The sequence below is a fragment of the Lepeophtheirus salmonis genome, chromosome 13 (assembly GCF_016086655.4).
Source record: "Lepeophtheirus salmonis chromosome 13, UVic_Lsal_1.4, whole genome shotgun sequence".
Classification (NCBI taxonomy): Eukaryota; Metazoa; Arthropoda; class Copepoda; order Siphonostomatoida; family Caligidae; genus Lepeophtheirus; species Lepeophtheirus salmonis.
Genome location: NC_052143.2, coordinates 20,127,233 through 20,146,340, shown reverse-complemented (window position 1 = coordinate 20,146,340; position 19,108 = coordinate 20,127,233). Strand labels below are relative to the sequence as shown.

The window sequence follows — 19,108 nt, the reverse complement described above, 5'->3', positions numbered from 1 at the left end:
CGTACTTTTACGTAAAATATAGGAGCCCAGTGTGTAATCTTTATTTAAGGTCCCAATCAATATAAAATAAGGGCTGGTGACAGCTGTTTTTATGAGAACCAATCAAGGTAAACTTATAATTTGTACATATTTCCCAATATGAAGAATAACAATAACTACTCAGCGTAAGTAACACTAATATTTTGAATTTTCTTTCATTCCTTTTCATTTCATTTAAGCCCTTTTGACAGCTTGAGTATGCTATGTATATTTTTCTGGAATGAACAGCTCTTACTTATTGATATTGTTATCAATTTGAGCGTAGGATAAATATTTTGTAATGGGGGGTTCAGTCACTTCTACTTTGATCCAGTCAATAATTTCATAATATTGACTGCAATTAAAATTTAACGAAGATATTTTAACCACTCTAGGGCACAATTTTGAAGGAATAACTCGTGAAGATCGATTTTTTTCCATGCAGCTTTTCGAATCTAAGGTCCATCATCACAAATCATACTGAAAAGAACATTTTCTGCATGAGACAAATAAGCATTTCCTTGCATAACTGGTAGAGCAATTTTTTGAACTCTTTCTTCTTGATTTTTAATCAATTTTATTGCTTGAAATATATGCCTTGTCCCATTTTTTACTAATGTTTTCTTCTTTATGGTGAACCACATAGTAGTATAGACAAGCATTACAAAATTTACCAGACATACAAAGTTATCAAAAGGAGATTCTTTAGAAGCATACAGACGTAGAATCTTATGGGGAGTAGCAAACAATCTTGCATCATTTATACTTCCTGGATTTTTAAAAGCAACTTCATCCAAAACATGACCTTCCGATATAGCTTAATAAATTGGATATCATTTTTTTCTGATCTGGACTCAATTATTTATAACTTTTTTATAGAAAGATAAACTGAAATTGGAACAAAGATTACGATTGGCAAAGTTTCACATGTTGTATGCCTTTTTCCTATGGGTACAGAAAATCTTCAAGGGCCTGCTTTTTATACCTTTGAAACTCTTTTAAGATAGATAGCAATTTAAAATATGATAGTTTAATCACTATTGAAATTGACTTTTTGGAATTACCATGCTATGCTAAAAAATAAATTATTATAAAATAATATGAAACATTGATACTTCAATCCCGGTTTGGCAGCTAAAAACGTATTCCCATGCATATGAAATTTGGTTTGTATCCTTATTTTTATGCATAATATTGAAATATAACTAATTATATTTGATTTTCTAACTTTTTGGTTTTTGGTCCACCCTAATGTACATCATCAAAGGATTATTATTACCAGATATAAGAAATCTTCATAGATTTTTTTTCATACATTTCTTCACATAATCAAGGGTTTTTTATCGTACATCCTCTACAAGACTAGCTATTTTCAGATTTTCAATACCAGTATCATACTTATATGTATTAATGGATGGCCAATTTTCTTAAAATCTTTTGATCATTTTAATATCAGTTGAAGTAGTAGGTTTAAAACATCACTAGAACTAAAAACTATTAGAACTAAATACCAGTACTCAGAAATGTTATCTCAATTTCAAATAAAATAAGGTTTAATTACTTTAGTAGTTGATTAATTGGGCTTGCGGATGAAGTAAAAGTTAGAAGAAGAGTACCATCAATGCAATAAATATTTCTTAATACTCAATTACGAATTAATAAATAAATTTATTGTATAATGTCTTTTTATTCGAAAGAAGATCATTAAAAGTTCAGAAAAGGTCAAATTTACCGTAAAGTAAACTGATTTTTCTATTTCAAGTAATAAATTAACCATTGTTTAAAATTTGGATCAAATAAATTGTTAATATAAATATCATTTCTTTTAACGAGCATCAAATGGACGTTGAGCGAAAAATGTAAGTTACGGTAGTCTTTGATCTTTTTGACCAAACAGCACAAAATGTGAGTGAAAAAAAATATAATATATTTTTGAATGCAAATTTATTTGCTAAAGTTATTGTATTTTAAGATTTGTTGTAACGCGAAGTGTTTAGATGATCTATAGGTAAAAAGACTCATTTTTGCAAAAACTCTTAAAATTTCAAAAGTTTGGATCCGTTGAGCTACCTCTTAATATTTTTTTAAAAACGTTCAAAATTTGTATACAATGTCTTTAGTTGAAAAGGAAAAAATTTAGACCCTTTCAACTAAACATTTCTCAAATTTAAAAAATAAGTTTCACCATATTGCCCATTCTAAATTGGATTTTATTGCTGATCATATAACTCTGATATTAAAAATATTGTCAGCTTATTTGTATCAAGAAATAAAAAAGTACTCAAAGTCATGAATAAAATACACAAATGAAGTAATGATAACAATTAAAAGAAAAATGGGGAAAGAGATCCATAGGATCAAGAAGGGTAAATACATAACAGAGTTATATTTCCATGTTTGAATAGGAACTTTAAGTAATTTTGAACGTGTTTTTTTTGTCTTATATATATTTCTTTGATATAAATATCATATATATATGATCAATTTAATTAACTTGGTCAAGAATATTCATAAACCCCTAATTTCTTAACAATTTTTGTTTTTAGAAACGCATAAACTTGTGTTTCTACTAATTATAATATTTACTTAATAAGAAAAAGTGAATATTGATAAAGTCTGTTATAGACTTTCATACCAGGGGCCTAATATATATTGGCAACCAATTTGGTCTAAAACGAGGGCAACCAACTAATAAAAAGAATTATATAATGTACAAACATAACTTTTTAAATAGTTAAATAAATTGAAACCCTGTGTCAGCGTGCTATGATATTATACACCGTGAGACTTTTTATTCTTTTAAATCTATATTTTTAATTAAATACTTTTCAGTATGCTCCTGAAACTTTAAATTTGATTATATACTATTTTTATTTCTTTGATAATGCCATATATGGGATTTATTCGTTTATTTCGTATGTTTAATAGAGGTTTAGTAGATTTAATAGTTGTGTTTTTTGCTTAAAAGTCGTTCCTTTGTTTTTCAATGTGATAATTGAGGTGTAGAACGGTAGCTACAAAATTATAACATAGGATTGCCCAGTCCAGTCTTAAGACTGGCTGTATTAGTCCTTAGGATATTTCCTTAAAACTGTCGGTCCTCCTGACTGTCAGTACTAGAGCTTGTTTAAAAAATAAGTAATAAAGTGAAGGTACGTCATCAAGTAGATAACTTTATAAGCTTATAGGACTAAAAGAATGCTTACTTTATTCCCAAAATACGTAAAATATTACAAATATTTCATTTAAAATATAATTTGATGTTTTGACTATTAGGATAACAATTTATATCTTCGTAATATAAATATAATCTTATAAAGATTGTTTCAAAATAAAAATACATTTTTCTCAATATTTTGTATTTACAGAGGTATTTTTAGTATTTTAATTGATATTTACGAGTGGAAAATGGAAGGAATAGTTATAAAATAGTACAAAATTGAACTGAAATAATAATTATAATCTTTAAACTATTTATATTGCAATTAAATACGTTCTATATTTGGGGTGACTTTATGAACCGATTAATAGAAAGGATGTTCATAACAAAGGTTTAATGAAAAATTAATCATGCAAAAATATACTTACATAAAGTACAAAATATATATTATTACAACTGTCCTTAATAGTTCAGTTTCAGTTGGGGGTCAATCAAAATACACACAAATCTTAAAATAAGTATGTACCATTTTTCTAACAAATTTTGGATAGAGTTATTAGTTTTGGCTTTACGTACATACATTTTGAACATTCCCTGGTTACAAAGCGTTCGAAATACCCGATTTAAAATATATCACAAATAGACTTATGATTTTTTTTATGTAAGGGTCTCCTTAGATAGGAATAATTCAATAACTTATTGACTAAAAGACTATCATTTATTAAAAAGTCCTAAATACTTTTAAAAATATTTAATTGATTCTTTTATAACATAAATTATTGAGTTCAATTTCCATAGGATTTATTATCTAAATAAAAAAGGTTCTTATCTGTTTTTTCTAAAAAAAATCGAAAAAACAATAGGGAAAGTGTTATTTGTAATCGGTAAAAAAATGAACTTTCACTATCATGTGGATTGTTATTAAAAGGTATATAATTAAATCATGATTCTTTCAGATATGGTCAACAGCACAGTCAAATTTGATGATAAAGGTGATGGTCCTGCTCGGTATATGATTTATAACTATCAACGAAATCCTGACAACAACACTGTATACAAGGTAATAAATATTACGTATGACATATATTATATAATAAGAAAATATTGTACAAAAATTACAGTCACATGTAATTAAATGTTATTGCCTTTATAAAATAATTGAAATGCATGTGTTATTCAAAAATATTAAGATTTAAAAATTTATAAATAGAAATAAATGTGTTAGACCGGATAAAAAAAAAGGAAAATTTAATGTATTTTATAAACCTACAACATCAATATAATAGTCAATATACCTATTAAAATTTGTTAAAAGAAATAAATTTAAAGTGTCAGAATAGACAGGTTGTGATACTTATCAAATGAATTTAAGTAACTAATAGATCCCGTTTTAATAAGATATAGCATAGTGAACGCCGCGCGCAGAAGAAGTTATTCTTTTGAAATCAATGCGATATTTTTTAGTCGCTCTTAAAATAGAAAAATTGTACTGGGTCGTGAAAAAGTATTGTAACTAAAAGGAAGACATGAAACAGTGATTCATAAGTTTTTATACTTTTAATATCCAAAACATTTTTGAAAGTATGATTTATAATAATGATGTTAAGGATTACTAATCTTGAATATGATCACTGTATAGAGCAGTAACGGCTTTCAGGTGGCGGCAAATTTGTAGGAACTATTTTTGATGTATAAATCAAAACATGGGAGACCTTACTCATTGCCAGAGTCATTTAAGGCCTCAACATTTGATTCTAAGATTGTATAGGGCTGAAACTCTACTTGCCACCAGATGTTATAATTCAGGAGATTAAGATCAGATGTAAGGAGTGGTACTTTTCGGGATCGTAGAAAGACATGACTACAGCTTCAGTAGTCAAGCTTCATGGGCAACAACTTCTGAGTGCTTCTTTGAGCTTATCACTTTTATCAAGACTCTCCATTAGAGGGTAAAAGATTGCATTTGGGTTATGTTTGGGGATGGTTATGTGGCAAAAAAGGATGTAATCTTTGGCCTTTGTCATTCTTGCAATATGATAATAAATTTTAGTATTATGAGTTTTACGTTATAGAGAAGACTCTGGGGTCGGTCTATAGCCTAGGGAAAAATAATCAAATTGATGTAGTATACGCTGAGTTATTAACTGTTACAAATTGTCTCAAAACATTTGCAATACCCTGTATATAGACTTCAAAGATATTTCATGGGTCATATATAATGGTTATGTTCCTGTACCTATATGGTGCAGCTTCATCAGACCAAGGAGGGCAAAATTTATTCTTCACATTGAAGGGAGTAGGTGAATATAATATCCAAGACTCAAATATATAATGTATCTTTGGTACAAAAGTAAAGGTTAGATAAAATAAACATCCTGGGATGCTAAAAAAAAGGAATCTTTTGGAACATTTTCGTTCTAGAAGTACTTAACTAACCAATTTATCATTAAATAAAAACGATTCCGTTTAAATCGAATTTATAACTTGATTCTTTGCATACATTTTCCATGAATTGTTCAGATGGAGTTGTATTGATTATGTATAAATATATTTATAGGAATACAAGCACCCTTGTCTGAACTAGGAATTGTCTTTTAAGTAAATATACATTATTCACAAATGAATATTTTATGAATAATGAAACTTTGGAAGTGAATCGAGCCTAAGCACATTCAATTCAAAAGAATAAACACTCTCTATTTTTAATAGTCCGTTAACGAATAAAGAAAATATGAATACATTCGCTTTCTCCAAAATTTACGAAAGTACTTGTAAAGGTAAACTTTTATAGCATTGCAGTACCTCTAAATTTGTTTGTTTAACGAAATTTTAATATATTTCCTATTGAGGTAATTTGAAAGCTTCTAAATTTTAGACATAATCAAATTTCATTTTTTACTGCTACCTAAAGTTAATATATTTCTAATAATTGTCATAAAAGAAATTGATTTGTATATTACAGCCTAATTGTTTATAATTTTGGACTTCATAAAATGAAAGAACAATTGGTAAAGGTAAAATTAAGCAATAAATGAGTAAATAGAACTATATCAGTTTTGCACAAAAATGCAATGCAAATAATAATTTTCTTTAAATATGATATTATCAGATTATTACATCTTATCAATATTCCGCTATAAAACTACTCATATTATGATGAAATGCTTATAGACCGTGCGTCAATAAATCGTGGAAAGATCTTTAAAGCCAAATTTTGGAATTAAAAAAATTACATTTTCAGTTTGGCACAAAAGTAAACTATGATTTTCAAAATAGATAGTTTTACCATTTTATTTATGAATCAACGGAATAATTTTTTTTTTTCTCATAGGAAGAGTTGTATACTATTTATTTCAAGTCATTCGTAACTTTAATTTAAAAGTTTTAACAAGCACATAATTCAACAAAATATCCGTATCTAGTAATAATAAAGATTTTTTTGATGCTTTGATAACTTGTTACACATAAAATCTATCATCTTCACTTTTATATATTGTATCTAAGAAGTGTGCTCATTAATCTTTATAATTAATGTTTGTCCAAAAAAGGAAAGTTTTTTGGAAAATTTCCTTTGAAAAAAAAAGTTGTTTAATGAAAATAATTTATTCTGTTTTTTTTATTTCATAAATATTATTATCTAATAAAATGATTTCCCTACACGTTAAGACTTTTTATATTTTTTTTACTTTTACAAACATGAAATCAAACTCATTAATATATGTTAGCTGTAGATACATTATAAATATCCAACACGTCGTTTTTTCCGAAAAAAAACCCCGTCAAAAACAGTTGTTAGTTAGCCCAATTCTTGCCAACAATGAAATTATTATTCAATAAGTGCTGTAAATTGTTCATAGCTTCAGATAAACTAATTATAATTCAACCAATAAATGTTGAGAAGTATAATTATGGGAAAATTAGTAGAAAAATCTAAAGGGTAGTTATTTCAAACGTTTGCAATTTCTCTGACTTTATCACATCCCTTTACAAACAGTTCTAATACAAATCGACAACAATTGAGAGTAAATGCGGTTACTCATTATTTTTACTTACGACAACATCTTTTTTATCAATAACAAAAACTGTATGCACTTTTGTTCAATATAAATGGTAAAATAGACAAGTCGTTTTTGGCAAAAGCGGTCAATTACACTACTCTATTCATCCAAAATTAAAAAAAAAAAAAAAGCATGTCAAGCAGGATAGTGAGGACCCTTTGACGATGATTTCTCGGAAGCTCTGTTACCTGGATGTGGAGAAAAACGTCTAAAGTCATACTTTGTTGTGTAAAATAAACAAAGAAAATCCGAGCCAATCGATGATTACAATCAATGACACCATCCACGTAGTGTCCCATTCACCTGTTCATCGAGTAATCATTGATTACTTACAGTATCACACCTATACACGTCGCAATGGACAGCTTTTAACCCTACCTAACAGGGATAAAAGCGATAACCGAAACAAGGCTTTGATCAAGGTTGTCTTCCATGAAAGATCTTGTATTTTACTTCTAAGACGAGAAATATTTCTTTCATAACATAGAAACATAACTCGAAGAACAAAAGGTGCTTTGCAAAATGTCTTTATAACTTTCCTCGGATCAATAGGAACAAGTACCCATAGCAAGTTATGGTCATTGGCGTTGTTAGCGGGAGTGGGTACATTAACTACCTTTCATCTTCAAGAAGGGCCGGAAGGTCAATTTCAAGGTCTACATTAGTGTTATGCGAAACAAAGTCTTTCTTTGGATGTGCAGGATCATTAAAGACCAATCTTGGATCTACCAGCAAGACAGGGGCGGCCCCTTGTCACACCATAAAAAAAAAAACACTCGTTTTTCTTGATTATAAGAAATGGATGTACGTCGCACCGAGTTCTTTTCTCCTAACTCACTGGATTTGAACCCTTCAAATTATTTTGTCCTGAACAATTTTAAACGTTTTTCTAATGAAGATACCCCAAACACCACAAGATCCCTGAGATCTAGGATAAGGAAAACAATGTTGATTTTACCCAATGAGGTGGTAAAAAAGCTGGTGAGACGATTTCGGACACGTTGTTAATGTGTGATCTGAGCTAACAGCAATTATAGATATCATTTGAATGTCAAATTTATGTTATAATTTTGATTTTTTTGGAAATTTCTTCGTAAAATTATTTAAAAAATAAAGTCACATTATTGTTTTCAAGGCCATCCAATGTGATTGTAGAAGTCCCATTTATTATAAGTGCCCTTATTTGACTAAAAAAACTATTTTGTAGTAAGCATTTGACAGAATAAAGGGATGTCTATGATAAATAGATTCGAACGCTTTACTAAAATCAAATGCTATAATAACACCTATCATATTGTTCATACTTAATTATTCTATCGAACATTAATTGTTGCATGATATAGACACTAAGATTTATTATATATTTTCGAAAGAAATTCTGTAAATTTTATTACTAAATTGGGGATATTGGAATTCAACTTAAAAACCGTGGATTTTTGATGCAGTTGCGTTTTCTATATAAAATAAGAGCTGCAATATTAAAATTTTGAGGTACCGTAGTACATCTCAGTCCTCACATTGAAAAAATAAATAATCCAATAAATTAAATGGAAAAATAAAGGAATGATTCTTACACAAAAAGTTAATTAAATTCATTAAATCTCGAATACAAATTTCTAACTGAAAAGAATTGGAGACAAAACAAAGTGAGCTGCATTTTAATAACTCTAAAGAGGAAAAACATTTTAATATTGAGTAAGTAAGTGAGGAGTGAGATTGTACTTATAAAAACGAAGAATTTCTGAGGTACTTCTTTACTATACTATTAAGATAAATTTTTTTGTACATCGACGCCTACCGGCAATGCCGGATACTATAGATAGTATTCAAGAATTTAATTTTTTGGGTAGTAGATTTAGAATATACTCACTAATATATTTATGGTATTCAAATAATGCTCCAAACAAATGCAAAAAGTAATAACTATTTAAATTTTTACAAATATTTAACTCCTCAACTACTTTTCAAATCATTGTTTGTCCTTCTATAGTTTTTTTTTTTACGTAATTCCACACTTTAATTTTGGTCCTCAATATTATTTGATAGTTTGACAATTATAAAATAATGTAAAAAAAGGGATATTTGGAATGTCCTAATTTGAGTATTAATTTCAATTTTTTGTAGTTGTTATTGCAAAATGTTGTTATTTATTCATAGTTATTAACAATAACCTATTTTTGTTGAAATAATTTAAACTGATTATTTGAAAAACCAACGTCTCCATTGAAGTTAATAACCAATTTTAACCATCATCCATTGTTAGTGTTAGTTTGCTACATAAAATTTTAATAAATAATAAATAAATTTTGTTGCCGAAAATTTATGTATTTATTGTCAAGATAGCAAGTGCAATAATTTATGAGCTATTAATAAGGCTTGATAGTATATTACATTAAGAAAATTATTTTTTCAAGCAGCAAATATTATATTGGTTTTAAAATATTAATTTATTTCAGGTTCTTTTTTATTTTTATTTCAACAAACTATGACTTTTCGATGTGATCCAAAAATTAGAAATTTGATATACTAACAAGAGCAGGTCAATTTCTCGTTATTTAACATATATATATATATTTTTGTGTTTACTTACAAAGTATTTTTTAGATTCAGTTAAAGATAAAAAAAGATTTAATTATTATTTTATTATGGAGTGATGTACCTTCAAACTATATATATTTTTTCATTTATTTATAAATTTTAAGGTGAAAAATAGAACCAAGGCATGTTATTGTGTGAAAGTTATTTTTTAAATAACACATTGTATAAAAAAATGAATTTAATGTTCATTATTGGAATGGTGGAGAGTATACTTCTTGGAGCTTATTTTGTGATCTTGAGCCCCTCTTAATGGATTATTGAAACGTCCCCAAGCATCACGATGTGTTTAAAATTCAGTTTCTAATTGCAAAAGTCAAATTAGCAAGTTTGTCTTAGTATTCTTAGTATGTTATAATTGAACTATTCGAAATAAAATATATTCATACATAAAAATATGAAGAGAGACATCCATTGAACATTTTTTCACAAGGGAATTATGTAGCTCTACCATATGATTCATTTTCAAACCAGTTCTTCAACCAATGTTTGATTATCGAATGATTAACCAATTTTTTATTTGAATACTGTATTTTGGCAAAGTTTCGCAAAAGTATCCTAATTTTATTGAGTTTAACGTTTAATTATAGATCCCAGCCACATCACTGCACAAAGAACTATTCAATTCCGTCAGATACAACCATATTATTTCGTAATTTAAAGCCGTGCCTTCAAATTCTTATCACAGATAGTTCGGAGTCTGTCCAGTTAACTTGCAGGTTTTTTTATACATCCTACGTAAGTTTTAGGGTTTTACATATTATCTATCCAAATTTCACCATACTTTATATTGGTTATTGACCCTCAAGTCATCCGCAAACTAGGATCATAATTATTTTTTAAATTGAATTAATTTGATTTTTTCCGTTTATTACAAAGGGTTTGATATAATTGAACGATGTATCTTTCTAAGAAGTGGCTGGAAAGACTGGAATTGCTAGAACGTTTGTTGGTCAGCATTGTAATTCCTTTCCTGAGTCAAGCGAGGATATCAGAAATGTACACATTTTTTATGTCTATGTAACATCCAGAAACTATAATGCAATGAAATCTTCAAGAAAGTTGAAGGAAATATGCGAATCAAGATATGGAATATCAAAAGATTTTTTGTTTTACTTTGCTGTTCAACGGATTGTCTTAAGGATATATAAAAATTGTAGAAACTTTCGATAAAAATAGGATGGCAAGATTCTCTGGCGAATGTAATAATATTCCTTAGCTCGCTTAATGCTTTTGAGCCTATAAATTCTTCTCTGTATACCTCAAACTTAAATGCCCCTCATATCTCTCTTTCTCAATCTACCTCCAAAAAAACTCAAAATACCTCCAAATTAAATCATCCCCAAGCTTCTATTTCCCAAAGTGCCCCTAAAACATTCAATGAAATATTTGTCCAATTTTCTTCGTTCCAAAAGAAAAACAGAGACTTATAGATTTTAGAATCAAAATATAAGGCAAAGTCGGAAGGACTTGAACTTATTTTTACTACAAAAGACCAAGCAATTGACTACTGCACTGAGGAAATTTGCTATGCAATTCATACGGATTTTCCCCTTGGGGAGTTATAAATGAAGTTGAGGGTCTTCTGGAAAACGTATGCATCCATGATTTGCGATACCACTTACTTAGGCAAGCCCTCATCAGAAATGTGCCTAAATAATATCAAGGATACTTGAGATCACAATGCCATTCGATTGAAGAGTTGAAGCAAATGTGTGTTGCAGCAAAATAACTTAGTGATACACATATTTCCACTGTTGAAGACTCGTCCACTTCGCCTCCTATTAACCATATTTTCAAAAAACCTCTTCATAACACGTCCAAATTTACTAAATCTAATGAGAGAAAATATATCTACTATTATCTTTCTAAATTTGGAATGAGGGCAATTACCTGTTGAGATTTTTATGTGCTTGTTTCAAAAAACTAAATGGCTAATGCACATGATCGAGGTTGTTAATAAATCATCAAACTTCCTTTAAATCAAACACAATTCAAATTTGATTAACTTTCTGGTAGATGTAGGAGTGCAAGTGTCTGTTATTCCATTTAAAAAATGTAAAAATCTTTTTCGAGAAAAACTGTCGCCTATTATTGGATATGGAGGAGCCCTCGTTGATGTTATTGGTATAACAAATTTAACTCTCAATCTAGAAAATCTAGGAAATTATCAATGTTGATGGACCTTGATCGGTATTCCTCCCAAATCTAAGAGATTTGGTAGCTTAGCTAAAAAGTATGATTGTTTTTAATAAAAAGCTCTTATGATATCCCTCTCCTGAAAAATTTGAGTTTTTCATGAAATCTGTAGACTTACTTGGGCATTCTACTTAATCAAAAAGTTGTAGGCCTCTACAATGTAAGATAAAGACAATCCAAAAAGTACCAACTCCCAAATTAAAAGATGAACTGAATAGATTTTTGGGCATGACGCAATGTTACTATAAGATCATCGAAAGATTACCTCAATGAACAGTTCCTTTGTTCCACCTGTTTAAAAAAATGTAAAGTTTAATTGGAATACAGAAAACGAACACGCCCTCCAAAATTTTAAAAATAGTTGGTCTAAAAGTACTCAACTTGCATTCAGAAATAGTTTATTATCTTCAACCCTGACGACTGATAGATCTGATTTAGGGATGGAAGCTGTTCTCGAGCAAAAGGTAAATGGACACTGGCAACCTTTAGCTTTTTGGTATGGGGCTCTTTCAACAACCCAATAGAAATATTCTACGTTTCATAGGGAATTATTAGGTGTTAAGTAAAGCATAAAACATTTTCTATGGACATTAGATAGACAAGTTTTCAAATTTTTCACGTATCATAAATTTTTAATCACTGCAATTGACATTCACAATCCCTCCTGCACACCAAGACAAAATAATTAAATGATACTGAATACATTCTTCCTTAATAGTATCACAATAGGCCCAACCTTCATTAAAGATATAATTGAGAATTAAAAGAAACATAATTATACTTTACTTAAGTTTAAAATTAAACTTTCTTTTAAATAAAATACAGGAACCCTTTTTGCTGGTTTTTGGTAATGTTGACGCATTCTGTGTGGCTGTGTCATCTTCAGAATTGCGTCAAAGAATCTTGCATTCTGCACCCAAGGACAATCCTCCAGGATTCAAAGAAACGTTAAGGAAAGTTTCATTTTTTTATGTTTGGCCTAATTTGCAAGCCGATGTCAGAAACTTCACTAGAGAGTGTTTAGCGTGTTAGAAAACCAACCCTTTCAGGATATTAAAACAAACGTCGTTCTATGATCCTCCATCTGAATTATAGACATAATCGGTCCATTCCCATTAAAAACTTAACATTTATTATGGTAAGTGGATGTAGTTCATTTGTAGTATAAGACTTAAAATATACAGGATTACACTATCAAATCGGCACAATCTAAAAAAATAAAAGAATTTGTACATAGCCCATATTTGTAGGTTGATTTGCTTGAAAATTTGGTTGAACTGTACATAAAAATGTTGAAAAAGAGCTCATTTTTTGTATCTGCCTCCATATCCAGGTCTGGAAGGGAAAACAGGCGTTTGCATGGTAGTTCCTTGCCGTGTTGATCATTATCTCTTTTATGGAGACAATGAGATTGTTGTTAATCGGCATGATATGTTCGATTGTAAATTCAATCTTTTTTATATTTGGAGCAGCTGTTGTCATGATGCCCCAAACTTTACTGAAATTTGTTGATAATAGCAAAAAAAGAGACGCCATGAGACAGCTTATCATAACAAAATCACAGGTACACCTTAGCGCCGTTTTGATCTTAACGCCCTTTATATAGACAATTATTTATATAAAATATTATCAAACTATTTACTTTTAAAGATAGGAGGGATCTTCATTTTCTCAGATTCGGGTCGGTTTGGATATTAAGTATAATTTTTTTGGTAAATTTGAGTACCTAAAATTTTGAATCCCGATCCAAAACCAAAATTAGACGGATATTTGTTTCGAGTTTTATGAACAATTTACTCGATGTTTGAACCGTAATAAAATCGGATCTGGTCAATGGTTACATTTTCACAAATAACTGATTCCAAACAATGAATGCCCCAATATTATGACAATTAAAACATAATGAATGGTTATTATTATTATTATTGATATAACACATTAACAATAACATAGAATAACCTCCTTAACAAAAAATATACATACAGTGTTTTTTGTAGTCAGCTGTTGATTTTCCTGCATTTTTTCTCCTAATGAATGCCCTGAACAATAATTAATTGTTTGAATTATGATTAACTCTTTTAAGCTGTTAGCGTATTTTTCCCAACTATTGAACATGATATTGGGCTGTTTTTTTGTTTCTTCTTGCAGGAAAGATTGGGTGATACAATTGAGGTAACGACGTTAACGATGCAACTGTTTATGTAGATGACACTCCAAACGTTAATCGATATAAATGAAGATTCTACGTTCAATATAGACAATATCTTATTTTTAAGCCAGGATTAAGGTTTTTAATATCAATAAATTCCTTGGATCTTTCTTCAAATCTGTAAAAAGTTCAACTCCCCGAACCGGTTCTGGTTTCGGATCTTTTGGGTAATATAAGTTTATTTATAAAGTATCCAGGTAGTTTGGACCTAGGTCTACGAATCGTCTTATCTCTACTTACTTGTCGTTCAAGTATTCCACTTTCTTCGCCGAAAACTGCAGGATACATGTTCCCTCCCCCAGATGTTCTAAAACATTACAATGAACACCCCCTTCTTAAGATTTACACCATTTATATAGTTACACCCTTAAGTTGTCTGAACCAAAGTTTAAAATTCTATCTATCTGCCTGATCTAAATTAATATATAATATTATAATTTTTATGCATGCAAAACCATCTAATTTTTTCTCTTGGCATTCAATAGAACTTAAGTAATTTATCTATTTCTCCTTTTTAAAAGCAGAATTTTATATGGAAAACTGTCAGACAAATAATCATATTTGCAAAAAAGTGACTTAATAAACTTCCTGCAGAAAACTAACTGAAAAAAAAATAGTTTTTATTTTATAGATATTCTATAATCATTTAATCTTTAACATGTGTTACTCCATAAATCTCGTTTTCAATTTCTTCTTTTTTGTGACAAACGTGATATTTTGTCTAGAAGGAAAGAATATATAATATAAAAAAAAATAATTTCTGCGAGTTTAGGCTAGGAATAGAATGCTCAGAAAGATAAACATTCGAAATATATTCAAGAAAAAATAAAAGCTGTAAAAATGATAGATGATATTAGACAGGAACTACGATCCAAAATGGTTGCTCAAGGGCTCTTTGATCGATGTGAACCCATGATCTTGATTACTTCAATGGGGAATTACGAAAGGGATTCATGGATTTAGCCTTATAGAGGATCTATACATTCACTCATCCAATATCCTTTAGTCTTCAATATTGTCATAACTTTTCTTTTGCAGGAGCTTGATGATAATTGATGACCCCCTCCCGTCTACAAAAGTTGACAGCTGAACTGCTATCTCTGAAGGAGTCAGGACAAGCATATTTCTTTTGTATTCTCAAGGGTGGGATTATTTTAAAAAAGATAACTGTATTTTTTTTAAATTTGTTTCCCCAATAAATCAGCATGGATTTGAAAAATAGATCAATCCGTTAAGGGTTTAATTTTATAATTGAATAATTAGTTATATTGTAATATAAGAAAATTTAACTTCCGTTTTTAATTAGTTTAAAATAGTAGAACAACAATCATTTTAATCATCAATGGTTATTGAGTACACAACAGAAGCTAAATCATTTAATGTTTATTCTTCCTTAAGGAATGGGATAAAAAATGTAATTTTACTTACATTGTTTTGATAAAATTTAAAAGTACAGTAAAGCAACTTGAAAAAAGTATGAAATTATTATTGAATAACTCTTCATTTGTTTACGGTTGAATTATTTGGAAGAGGTTGAGGATATGGTACAATTGATGGAAAAAATTAAAAAAAAGTCATATATTTTGTAATAATTTTTGCCTGACAAACAGTCTGTTACATTTATATTTATAAATACATATATCTACTGCTTGTACAAAATTAGTTGTTTTACTTTGTAAACTTTTCAAATTTAATTTAAAAATCGCAACAATGATACTTTTTTCTGAGGATAAATTATAATTAAAATAGAAAGTAGATGATATACAGAAAAAACAGATGGTATAATACAATTCAGATCTTGGAACGACATTGGCTGAAATCTACATTGTTATTAAAATGGTAAAATACAAAAACGGTCATTAAAACTATAAACCAAAATAGATTTGAACTTAAGAAATATTAAGTTTTTTAAAATTCAGGTCTGTGCACGTAAAGTGCAACACTTTTGATTTTCAGGTTTTTTTTCAGGTTTCTCGATTCAGCAATTTATAATATTTTTTCGCTCTCTATCTAGCAGCTATAAAAACCAATATATATATATTTCTTTGGTTGATCATTAAATAAACCTTTTATAATTGAAAAAATGGAGCAGAAACTCTACCTTGCTGAAGCAAATGGATGTGCTGATGATGAAAAACTTATCCAGATTGCTAAAAAATACCTTTTTGCAAACCTTGAAGTTATTACTGTTGTTTGATTAGATTGCCAAAATGTGATCCGTTTTTCCTGGAACTAGGGAAGAGGCTCATTTTTGCCACATATATCAAGTACTTCAAAGAAAAAATATTTCCATGGATTGACGGTACTTATAACAACAACAATGATACCTAAGATTTCTAAACACTGGAAATGCAGATTTTTATCTGCAAAGCCCTGGATAGATGAAGGGCATGTTGTTTGCTGTCAAATATACAACAAAGGAACAGCTTAAGACTTCTATGAAGACGACATGAGTCAAATTGGAGTCCAATTTTTATCCAAAGCAGCTGTATTAATTTCTGCCCAAAGTCAAAATTGGTGGTTACAGGCCGTGAAGGTCATACTGATTAATAAATATGTACAAAGTTATAATTATTTACCAAAAAAAAAAAAACATAGGAGTATTTATTTTTATTTTAGAGAAATAAAAGCAATATACATACTTGATAGTTAAAAATTAGTTATTTATTATGTTATTCTTATGACAATTCCTATAAAATTTGTCTAATCACACAAAAATGAAATCAATATTTCATATATATATTTTTTTTAATTGTTTATATTATAGATGAAAATAATATGATAATGTCAGAGGGAGCGACGTCTTATAGCTGCTACATAAATAGGAATGTTTTATTATTTAATTCTTGAGGAGAGAACATATATGTATTAAGTAATCATTAGTCAATAAAAGCGGAAAAGTAACACTAAGGTTTTATAGTCAAGTTATAAGTCTCTTTTGGAGTTGGAGTAGAATTGGGAATCCACAATGGAGTATTTTCTGGCTATATCATTGCTAGATACAGAATGTGGTTTTTGTTTATTTCCAGCAACTGCTTGTACTTTATCTATTTTAAAGTCATGAGAGACATGCTGATTTTCACCAAACATTCTTCAATTTTTTAAGGTGGAAGGTAGTTTACGGGTTATATCTTTAGTGTACTTGTAGGTCTTAAATATTTTTCTCATATTTTGTCGCGGGGAATATCCTAGTAAGACTTCATTTGTAATTTCCGGATATTTAAAGACATTAAAGTTGAGATTTAAATACTTGAGAATTAAATGGGAAAACTCAGAGAACTAATATCCTTTATCCTTTTTTTTTATTGAACAAGGATATTAGAAAAAAACTTAATGTTTCTAAAATCATTTGATATTGAAGTCTAAAATAATTGTTTTTAAATTAAACTGGTTCATTCAATTATTACTAACATACTTCAAAACTTTATAATGACTATTTGGGATCATTTTTAAGGAAGCCATCTTTAATCACCCAGTAATGTATACATTTTTTCAAATCAATAATTCCAATTAATCTTGTTTCTTAAATTTTTTGCATTATATTTTCCAAATCAAAAAGCAAATTTAGTACTTTTTCGAATTGTACATAATATTGAATCCTTTACTTATTACTGTATTGGTGGGAAAAATATAATGAGTCGGTTTATTTGTCAACTCTGCGACAGTTATCTAAATATGTGAACATTTTGTTCAAAATTCAACTATTTATTTTATAATTGATGTTAATAACCTTGATACAGACCTCTATAATTTAGCAAAGGCCCAGTGGTACATGGATATCAATATTTCACCACCAATTGATTTGCTAAATATGTAATTGAATTCAAGTTATATCCTTCCTAACCTCAGAGTTAAACGGAACAAAATCATTTGATTTTTATTCCTTAAATATTATTCAAATTTTGTCAATAAATTTACTTAAATAAGTCTAAAATAATAATTAAAATTTCATAATATAAAATCAGGTATTTTTCTATCTTAGGAACAAATCTTTTTCATCGATTGTACAGCACTTCTTCCCCATTTTTGATGTTTTCATAGTTTATATGCGAAATATTAAAAACACTACCTCTTATATAGTCATTTTGCCACATTGAAGGAAGGATATTTTGTAGAGGATGCGTCAACAATTTCAAATGCAAAACCTATAAATATAGAACTTTATAGAAAACATGTATAAGTGTAGGGGGGCTTGGTAGTGTAAAGTATGGGAAACACTGGATTAAGAAATACTATAGTCATCATATTATAGAGCCCCGAGAAGCTTTATTAGCGGACCTGGATCCATAATGTAACATCACCCCTTCCCTCTTTTATTTGCACCGTCTGGTGCCTAAGACCACTTTTTCATATCCATAAGAAGCCCTTAGATATTTGGGATTTAAATAAAACTGTATCACCCTTGCTATGTAAAAAAATCAGCGGAAAAAGCTGCAATTGCACGAAATAAAACTCAGACAATTAACTTATTGATTAAAGGTAATTTATTTGTTATAATATATAATTTATTTTATTAATATAATCTATATAGAAACAAAAGCACAAGAACTGAGGCCGATAAGCAATATTTTGCAGTCTAGGTTCGACTTTGTCAATTCCCGTTCTAGTGGTTTAATAACTGGAATCGCTAGACCGATAGGGGCACTGCCTTGTATATAACAAACCATTTATTGCAGAAAACGACAAAAAATTATAACTTAACATCTCAAAATCTTCAAACAATTGGAAAAATAACCATGTAATCGTTGCAGTTTTTTTTGGTTATCTACACACATATCTACTAACTACTAACAACAATTCTGATTCCCTCCAACATGCATTTTCCATTTAATTATATGAACTTATTAGTTTCATTGAGTCACTGCACGT

At 29.0% G+C, this 19,108-nt stretch overlaps 1 protein-coding gene across 1 annotated transcript in view; it reads left to right on the top strand.

Moving 5' to 3' along the window:
- LOC121128203 (metabotropic glutamate receptor-like) overlaps nt 1-19,108 on the top strand; it is a 214,120-nt gene that overhangs the window by 141,802 nt on the left and 53,210 nt on the right. The window contains 1 exon segment of the mRNA XM_040723780.2: nt 4,135-4,238. Within this exon segment, the coding sequence (XP_040579714.2) occupies nt 4,135-4,238 (104 nt within the window).